Here is a 10,026-nt window from a genome sequence, read left to right as displayed (position 1 = left end):
ACTTCAAAGAGGACACAAAAGGACTCAAAGGTGGTCCCATGTAGCCGTTATCTCTTCTGTCATTCAATATTTTTTCCTAAAATGCTACCCAATTTCAACAAATGTATTTCGCTGGGTCCCATGGTTCCTAGAATATTGTGATTATGAGTAGACACAGATTTTTAGTGAATTTTTCATCTTAGTTACAAGGATCACAAATCACATTATTATCTCACCAAAATATGTTAATGGAGAGAAAAAGATGATAAAATGAAAGAAATAAATGATGAAATGATGTGAGATTCATATTTTTACAGTATACTTTCATTGAAAAGTTTTATCTCAATTTTTTTTTCACTCTACCAAACGGAACTAAATGAAAAATGCCATTAATATATTCCATACATCCATTTTATGTTGGCATACGGATCCTCTGCAGTTGGGAAAGGGAAATAACTGCAGCAGGAGGTGCAGTTTAATCTGTCAGACTGTGACCATACGTTCTTCTCTATTTTTATTCTTCTATTAATATTAATTAATATTTTGTGTAAGTAAAGTTATGTATTAACGGTTTAGATTCATGCAGGTCAAAAATGGACTGATGAAGATCTTGACCCGTAAAAATATATATTTTTTTCCTTAAATTAACTCCTAGTAAATATTGTCATCTTGAAATAATGAATCTTGTAAGAAAAAATTTACACGTCAATCATTATGAAATGATTTGTTGGTAGACAATTAAAAAGATCATGTATGAAAATAAAACATATAATTTTTTTTATCACTGAGAATCGAAGTAATGTCAAGAAAATTTATAATAAAAATAAACATATTAATTTGGTTGATTGAGAATTCATCTTGACAAATAAAAAATAGAGAAATATTCTGTACATTAAAAAAATTGTTTTAGCTTAAATAAAACATTATAAATAATTTATAGTTTAAAAATGGTAATTTTAAAATATTTCTAAAATATAAGTTATTAAAATTTAGATAAAATAATTGAATCAAATAATTTGGAAAATTTTAAAATACTATAAAATGAGTGTTAAATAAATATAAAATCACATATCATTAGAAAAATGAGAGCATGATAAAAAAATCATGTTTGAAAGCATAAATTATATTTATATAAGTTGATCATTTCTTAATTTTACTTTTACGCCATACTTATCATAAAATATAATTATTATGCTAATAAAAATACAGAAAAATGTGAATTTATTTTAAATGGACTGAGAATAACATCAATATTTATGTATTCTTAAAATATTAAATATAATTGTTAAATAAAAAATATAAATAATATTTATTACGTTTTAAAATTATAGTCAATTCTGATCGTTGAATTCTCATTTTTGGTTACCAATTTGTTCGTGACAATACTTTACAGTGTACCCAAATCCGGTCAATTATGATCTATAATTAGGAAGACCATATCATAGCTTGCTTGTATTATTAGATTGATTTAAATGTAATTTTTATCTTTTTATTTTGTTTAATTCGTAATTTTGATTATTTTATTTTAAAATAGAGATATTTAGTCTTTCTATTTTAAAAAGTTTACAATTTTAATCTCATAGTTCAACATAAAAATATTTAATTCATCTATTTTAGAAAATTTATAATTTTGATCGACATATTTTAAAAAAATATGTAATTTTGATCTGATATTCAATTTTATTTGTTTTATTTCATATATTATAATTAATTAAATCAATTTTAATGATACTTTAAATAAATATGTTAAGTCTAGGGTTCAACCATAAGTAAAATTAAAAATTTGATAAATTGTAAAAATTTTATAAAATAAGAAGATTAAATGTCTCTATTTTAAAATATAGGACTAAAATTATAGATTTTTTTAAATAAAAAAACTAAATATTTTTACTTTAAAATGAAGAAAAAGAATATGAAAACCAAAATTACATTTAAGCATATTAAAAAAAAAGATACAGGAGTTTAGGAGTTGAATAAAAGGAATAAGGAACTTCCTATAAACGCTATTGAAAATTATCCAAAGTGTATTGGAAATTTAACTTTTCTCATTTCCATTGGTACAGTTCACATAGAAACTATAGAGCGTGTACACTATGTTATTTCAGATTTCCTCCTATATAAGATATTGTAGTCTCTAAAAAGAATAAAAAATTCACACACAACTTGATTTAGTCAAAATACATAATACACAGTATAGTCATAATACATAATACATTCATATAGAAACTTGGTTTAGTCACACTTGGTAAATAAGTGCATCTGACTCTATTATTCTACTATAGCAAGAAAAAGGAAAAATTCAAACTATGTTATACCTAGCATTACTTGCGCAACAATATTTCTTTAGCTCAATTATCTCATACAGTGATACAGCAACAATCATTATGATAAAAAATGGGATAAACCTAATATGCCATTTCAGGTTCCATTAATTGGCTTGTTGTACATTGTGCAGCACATATTGTAATAACTCATGTTATGTCTCATCATCTCATGCCATGATAATTTGTTTAAGTTAATTTTTATCTTTTCCCATCGCCCCTTAGCAAATGAGCTATATATGTAATTAGTATCTATAATAAATTAATAAAATTTGCATGAAACAAACATAAAAGAAAACAGAAAACTTTCCTGCAAAATATCGCCAATATTAACTACCAAAGCACCAGGTACAGGGTTTATATCAATCCAATATCTTTGTCAGAATGCATAGTGGTTCTCATAGTTAATTCTAGTTCAGGACATGAAGGATAATAATGGCAAAGAGCAAATAGCCCCTCAGCACATCCCATCTTAGATAGTTTGGATTCAGGCCTAGAGCTTCTGATAACAACTCAAACAGTAAAATCGCCAGTTTCATTATGTGTCTCCTGTATTCTAGCGATATATCTCTGCAAGGATATGAAATCAATCAGAAGAGTGGAAATTCAAACTTTGATTTTAACTAGTGTACATATGATAAGAAATTTATCAATTTTATTTTCTTTCAATTACAAGTCCTTGGCGCTTACTTGGATCATTTGTCATTATCTGTAAGGTCTATAACTGGAATAACATTGCATGTATTGCCTAAATTTGAGGCCATTTTCTCAAATTTGTCAGGTTGGTGATGGAATAAGATTGGACCTTCTTAGCACCTGCATCAACTAGCCCTTTCACACCAGCTTTTGTTCCATCAAATGCTTTGCGTTCACTCAATAGAGAAAATCATATTCTGGCTTAGTTGTGGTGTCCTTTTTCTTCTATTTGTAGTTGTCTTGGAACTAGAAGTGTGAGTAAAAGATCCAAGTGTTTTGGATGTACTCATCTTGTAGTTCATTACCACTAAAATATATTTTTTTAAGAAAGTAAATTCTATATTGTATACAATTAATAAAAGATTGGTGCTGGCATGATTGAGAAAAAAGACAGAAAATTGGATAAGCTACTTTGATTATATATATATATATATATATTCTTTTTCATTAGACGTTAATTAGCATTTGAGGTGTTTAAATATATTTTTAATTATTTTTTCTCTCACTAGGCACCCGTCAAATGTTTACATTACTCGGTTTTTAATCCTGTGAAAAAGAGTTGAGAAAGATAAAAAAAAAAAAAAAACTTTAGAAAAGCTTTAATTTTTAATTGAGTGTAACGCATGTATAATTTGTATAAGACCTCATCTAGTAAGATAAGGATTTGCTCTTGTTGTAAAGTCAATTTTTGTTCGTCAAAGCTATACACACGCCCATCGTATTAATTCTTTAATTGAAAAAGAAGAGAAAAAAGATAGGTGATGTACTTTTAATTGAGGTTTTAATCTGAATCCTCTACTATTTTTAATTTTAAAATAAGGATTAAAAATTACTTATTTTCATTTCTCAGATGTGTTTTCATTTGAAACATCTTAATATATATATATATGATATTTTCTAAATAAATGAAAAAATATTATTCTTTATCTTAAATGCGCTATATTTTTTTTAGAAAATAAAAAATAAAAAATTACTCGATTTTTATTTTTCCAAAATATCAATTTTATAAGATTGAATGAATAAAAATGAAATTAAGAATTTTATATTGATAGTATTGCTATGCTTAGTGTGTTAGTTTTTTAGAACGGCTTAAATTTAATAAATTTATAAATTGATTCATCGTATAAATTAATTAAAAAAGAACTAATAATCAACGCATCTTTTCGGATTATCCAGATCTAAAGAACTAAAATAAAATAAAATTATAGCAACTGAACTATTGTAAAGCATACAAGAACAACTTCTATATATATAAGGCTGCTCGAAATTGGAATGTTACGGTCAACCATGTTTATAGGAATCTAACACGGTAGAAATTTGATCTTTATTTGATACCATGTACTTTTATATAGCTGTACACGGTTTGTATTTTATTTCGCTGTTTATACGGTCATGTGATTGGTATTATGCATTATGAGTGGAACGTTAAGTAGATAAAAATAACGGGTTTGAAGAATGTGTAGTGTATGATGAGCATGATAAAACTTAAATAAGTTGTTATTGTTTTTTTGGAAAAATGTAAATTATATTAAATCCAAAATGATACAACAATAAATGGGGCATACTCCACAGCTAGAAAAAAAAATCAAAAGTCTCTCTAATATAAGAAGGTCTATATCAAGATGTTAAAACAAATGCAATATGTGCGCTTGTTCATACATAAGAAACTTAATCTTGTTAATAACCTCTATTACATAAAATTGATAATCTTCAAAAATCAGTTTGTTTCTAGACAGCCAGATGCAGTAGACTGTAATTGCTATAGTCAGATAACAAAATTTTCCTTGAACACTTGATATGGATCTGCCCATAATCAAAGAGTTAGTAATGTGCTGCAAAGAAGTGAAACGCCTGCAGAAAGGAGCCAAATCACGAATGTGAGCCCAAACTTGGAGAGATTTCCTGCAAGAAAAGAACAAATGAGCATTTGACTTAGTCTCATTAGAACATAAAGGGCAGAGGGAACCCTTGTTAAAAAAAACAGCTTTGTCAAGAGTAAGCAGCCGGTTTCTTTTAGCAAGTCATAGAATGAAAGACATCTTAGGGGGGGGGATTGTTGGGTTCCATATAACAGAACACCAACTAACAGTAGGCTTGACACCTCTAATGTATTCATAGACTTTGCCAACAAGCAATTGTTCATTGGTGCTCCAAGATTGAATCCTCTTTTTGGCCTCTTCCGTACTTAGCTCTTTGGAGATAATAAAGTCCCTTATTTGAATGATTTTCTTTATCAAAACTAAATTTGATAAAGAAGTATTGCAATTCCACACATCTGTCCCTCTGAAATAGTAATGGTGAACCCACCAAACCCATAGAGAATCTTTCATACAATGAAAGTCCCACAGGATACGGGAAAGAAGCGCAAGATTCTAGCCCTTTAGATTAACAAGGCCTAAACCCCCTTCTTTTTTCGGAGAACAAACTACTGACCAAGCAACCAAGGGCTTGTTTTTGCCAATATCCGCTTTGCCCCACAGAAAATTACGGCACGAAGTGTTGATCCGATCCAAAACAGATTGAGGCAAAGGAAAAATCTCCATCCAGAAATTCACAATTCCTTGAATAACTGCTCTGATCAACTCTAGCTTACCTACATAAGATAAAGACTTCCTGCTCCATCCCTGAATCAGGCCAGTAGTCTTGGAAAACAAGGGAGCATAGTGACATACATTTAATCTAGATGATAAAAGGGGAACACCCAAGTATCTAAAAGGAAAGTCACCCAAGCTAAATCCGGTAAGCTGCTGAATATGAGAAAGCTCATGAGGCCTAATACCGGCTGAGTATATGACAGATTTATCAGAGCTGATGGAAAGCTTAGAAACCCTACAAAAGTGCTGAAGCTTGGCAAACATAGTTGACACAGAAGGGATATCTCCTTTAGATAGAAGCATAATATCATCTGCAAAAGTCAAATGAGATAGCTGAATACCTGCACAGTTAGGATGAAATTTAAAATTGGCGTCATCCTTGAGGCTGCTCATATCTCTAGAAAAGTACTCCAAACAAAACACAAACAGATAAGGGGAGAGAGGATCCCCTTGTCTAAAACCCTGCTGCCCTTTGAAGTGGCCATAAATGGATCCATTGACTGTCACATTAAAGGAAGTGGAAGAAACACATTCCATGATCCAAGTACAGAACTGGGCTGGGAAGCCAATGGACTTAAGCATCCAATCCTAGAATTCTCAGGAAATGGAATCATAAACTTTATGCAAGTCAATTTTCAGGAGACATCTAGGAGAAGATCTTTTCCGTGCATATTTGCGCAAAATCTCTTGAACTAGAAAGATGTTGTCCATCATCTTTCTGTTCTTAATGAAGGCAGTAAATAAGTTGTTATTAATTATATCATTTTGTATCCTACACTTCATTCGCTTTGTATGAGGATTTATGTGATAAAATTAGTGTTTAAAATACTTAAATATGTTTTTATCTCTAATAAAATATTTTATTTTTATATTTTTTTCTAATAAATTTTTGTTGTGTTGAATTTTTTTAATAAAATAATACTTTTATTTTTTGTCCTTGATATTTTATTTTAGTTCTTGATAAATTAATAAATTGTGTTTATTCCATAATGAACTAACAAATTTTGTTTTAATAAAAATTAATAATAAATGAAAAAAAATTATTAGAAAACAAACATAAAATTCATTAATTTATCAAAGACTAAAGACTAAAAATAAGTGTAAGAAATAAAAATAAAATTATTATTTTATTAAAAATTTAATATAATAAAAATTTATTATGGAAAAACATAAAAATAAAATATTTATTAAGAATAAAAATATATATTTAAACATGTTTGAATTCTGAATCATAATTTAGTCTGGTATGTGTGAATTCAAATTGTCGTCAAAGACTTATTCGTGTGATGCACAGCCCCAAAATATAACAGGCTTGTCACAAAATAATTGGGATAAAGACAACTAGCAAGCAAAAATTCCCAATAACTCAAGAGAAGAGAGAGAGGTCTATTTAATTTTGAAAAGTTGTCACATTTATTTCAGGTAAATGTACATAACTTTTTAAGTTTAAAGGACTATATTGCAATTATGTAACAGGCTACGTTTTGGAATTGTGAATACATATATATGCACAACTTCCCCTGCCTTGTCAAAAAGTCATGTACCATGCCCATCAGAGTTTTTCCTTTTCTAGATTTGCTAGATCAAATCCTGTAACGTGTAAGGGCACTAGTACCATCGAGTCCTTTTGCTAAATAGTAGGCTTCATAGTCACCAAATGTAATGTCCCTAAATTTGGGAGGATTTTCTTCTGATAATAGTTCCTTTATAGGTCCACAAAGCTTTAAGGATGTCTTGGCAGATGGACTGAAAAAGCATGCAACAGATATTCTAGGACCAACATCATTTGCAAGCACTCTGTGTTCAGCACTCTTGAATCTATCGTTTGTTATAAACTATAATTCAAACAGCCAAACAATTAGTTACATGATTACATTTAATAAGTAATAACGCTCATTCAAATAACAATAGATAAAAACAATCAAGTCATGTCTCGCTAGATGGGAACAAGTAACAACAACATGGATCAAATGAGTGGTTGTGACTCTATCATTCAATATTTCAATTATAACAAGAAAATGGCAAAATGCAAACTATTTTATACCTGACATTCCTTCCACAAAATGGGGAAATAATGTTAATATTTGTTTAGGGGTGAGATGAGGTCATTGAGGGTTTGAGGGATATAGGTTATGCTGATGCAGAAGTAGTCAATTTATTTACTGTAAGGAACACTATTAGGCACAAAAGACAAACCATCTCAAGCAAGATGGAAGATGGGGTAGCAATATGCCATTTCAAGTAGTATGGTTTGTTAGTTGAGAAATGCTAGCACCTAGCAGCATACTATCCGACATATTCTAGCACATTATTCCCAACACATTCTCTATTATTAGTTGAACTTCATCATAAATTAATAAAAGTTGCAGGAAATAAACAAATAACAAAAGAAAAAACAGAAAACTTGCCTGCAAAAGATCGCCAATATTAATTACGAAAGCACCAGGTACAGGGGATATATCAATCCACTTGTCTTCATATCTTACTTGGAGGCCACCGATATGATCTTGGAGAAGCACTGTGAAAAAATCATTGTCAGAATGCATGGTGATTCCCATAGTCAAATCTGGTTCAGGACATGAAGGATAATAATGGCAAAGAGCTAATAGCCCATCAGCACATCCCATATCTTTCAGATAGTTTGGACTCAAACTCAAAGCTTCTGAAAACAATTCAAGCAGCAAAATCCCAAGTCTCATTATGTGTTTCCTGTATTCCAGCAGTATATCTCTGCAAGAGTATGCAAGCCATCAGCAGGGTGGAAATTCAATTTCAGACATTTCAGAATTTGTCAGTTAGCTTCTATAGTAGTTAAAATTTTCTAACTTTATCTTTTAACATGTTATATTACGTTAAAATGAACACAAGTCGCAGATTAACACAACCTTTGATTAACAAATTTATAAATTTAAGCCTCCAAATTTGTGTACTTTATTTAACCTGAATGAAACCTATCTTTTTTAGGATGAACCCGGGATATATTAGGAGTTTAAAATGATCATACATTGATAGTATAAAATTGTTTTTACATTGGTCTTCAATGACAAATCACTGTTGGTATTGCTTTTTACGGAAATTATTATAAAAGTCTAACAAATTTAGCATACATGGTGAATTATGATTGAATAAGAATGTAAATCTATTTTACACCCAGCAGTGCATAATCTTTTTCCTCATATTTTAGACCAATTTTCCCTACTATACATGCAAACTTGTAGATCAAACGTCTGACTATAAGGGGCATAGTTATCAAGTAATCATGCTGCAACGTGTTGGTAGAATGAAACCTATTTGAAGGAACACATAATTGATACACATACATACCTGCAAACTACAGGAAGTTCTTCTGGTTTGGGGGTATCAGGATACAACAAACACCTACAAGAATCCCTCCAATTGATTGCTGGCTGTGAGCCGTATAGATCAAAATTGCTATTATACAGAAAGGATTTTGATCTATCTCTCGAATAAAATTCTTTCTTGGCTTCAGTATCCATCTCATGAAACCTTTTTACCCCATTTTTCATCTCCTCAAGAACACTCAAAGGGATATCATGATTGATCACCTGAAAGAAACCCCATGTTTCAGATGCTTTCTTCACTATGTCAACAAGCCCTTGGCGCTTACTTGGATCTTTGTCAATATCTGCAAGGTCTATGATTGGAATAACATGGCTTTTGTTGCCTATATTTGAGGCCTTCTCAAACTTCTCAGTTTGGTGATGGAAGAAGGTAGGAACATTCTTAACACCTACATCAACAAGCCCTTTCACACCAGCTTTTGTTTCATCAAATGCTTTGCGTTGACTCAAAACATAATCAAAGTTAAGGTCAGTTGTTGTTCCCATGTTCCTTTTGGTTTTGTGTGGCCTTGGAGCTAGAAGAGTGGGTGGAAGAGCCAAAGAAAAATTAAGTAGCAGCTAAGACTTAAAACTGTGCTGATGGAGGATAACGAAGCAAAAGTGATCCCAAACTCTCAATCTTCTCCCACCTCTTTGACGGCAAAATAAAAACAAAAATGAATGTGTAACTCTTGTGATGCATATTTCATGTTTTTAAATTAAAAGCATCTTTTATTTATTTATATATATATCATACTGCATTCTTACTTCCTATTTGTCCGTTTGATCTTAAAACTAAGACTGATGGGAAAGTAGGAATACTGTCCGTAAGGACATATGTTAACAAATTTTTATGGATCTGGAACTAAAAGTACATTTAATATTTTACTTTGATTTGTACAGTAAGTGTTTGAACAGTACTTCCTGGAAGTACAGCAGTCTAATATTTTAGTTGAATGGTACTGTAGCAGTAAGACCCGTGTTGGATAAAGGGCAGTAAGACTAAGGTGTACTGTTTAATCAAAATATCAAGACATAATACACTGGTGGCTATAGGATTGCCGTTCAAACTATTTTTCAAAAAAAAAAAAAGAG

At 30.3% G+C, this 10,026-nt stretch overlaps 1 protein-coding gene across 1 annotated transcript; it reads right to left on the bottom strand.

Moving 5' to 3' along the window:
- Positions 1-6,949: 6,949 nt before the first annotated feature.
- On the bottom strand, positions 6,950-9,611 carry LOC114418818 (1-aminocyclopropane-1-carboxylate oxidase homolog 12-like). Its single transcript, XM_028384338.1, has 3 exons — positions 8,915-9,611; positions 7,999-8,320; positions 6,950-7,425 (listed from the first exon to the last, which is right to left on the bottom strand). Exons 1-3 carry the CDS (start codon positions 9,436-9,438, stop codon positions 7,174-7,176), a joined length of 1,098 nt encoding a protein of 365 aa, XP_028240139.1. The 5' UTR covers positions 9,439-9,611; the 3' UTR covers positions 6,950-7,173.
- Between the last annotated feature and the right edge of the window lie 415 nt (positions 9,612-10,026).

Source organism: Glycine soja, chromosome 7, assembly GCF_004193775.1.
Source record: "Glycine soja cultivar W05 chromosome 7, ASM419377v2, whole genome shotgun sequence".
NCBI lineage: Eukaryota > Viridiplantae > Streptophyta > Magnoliopsida > Fabales > Fabaceae > Glycine > Glycine soja.
Note: the sequence above shows the minus strand (reverse complement) of the source record. Positions and strands in the feature narration are given on the sequence as shown.

What these genes read in the sequence shown, in the direction of transcription:
- LOC114418818 (XM_028384338.1), bottom strand. Translation starts at nt 9,438, where the DNA reads ATGGGAACAACAACTGACCTTAACTTTGATTATGTTTTGAGTCAACGC. An exon ending in GAACTTCCTGTAGTTTGCAG is followed by an intron (nt 8,321 to 8,914) that starts GTATGTATGTGT and finishes ATACTCTTGCAG; the next exon opens with AGATATACTGCTGGAATACA. An exon ending in ATATTGGCGATCTTTTGCAG is followed by an intron (nt 7,426 to 7,998) that starts GCAAGTTTTCTG and finishes TTTGAATTATAG; the next exon opens with TTTATAACAAACGATAGATT.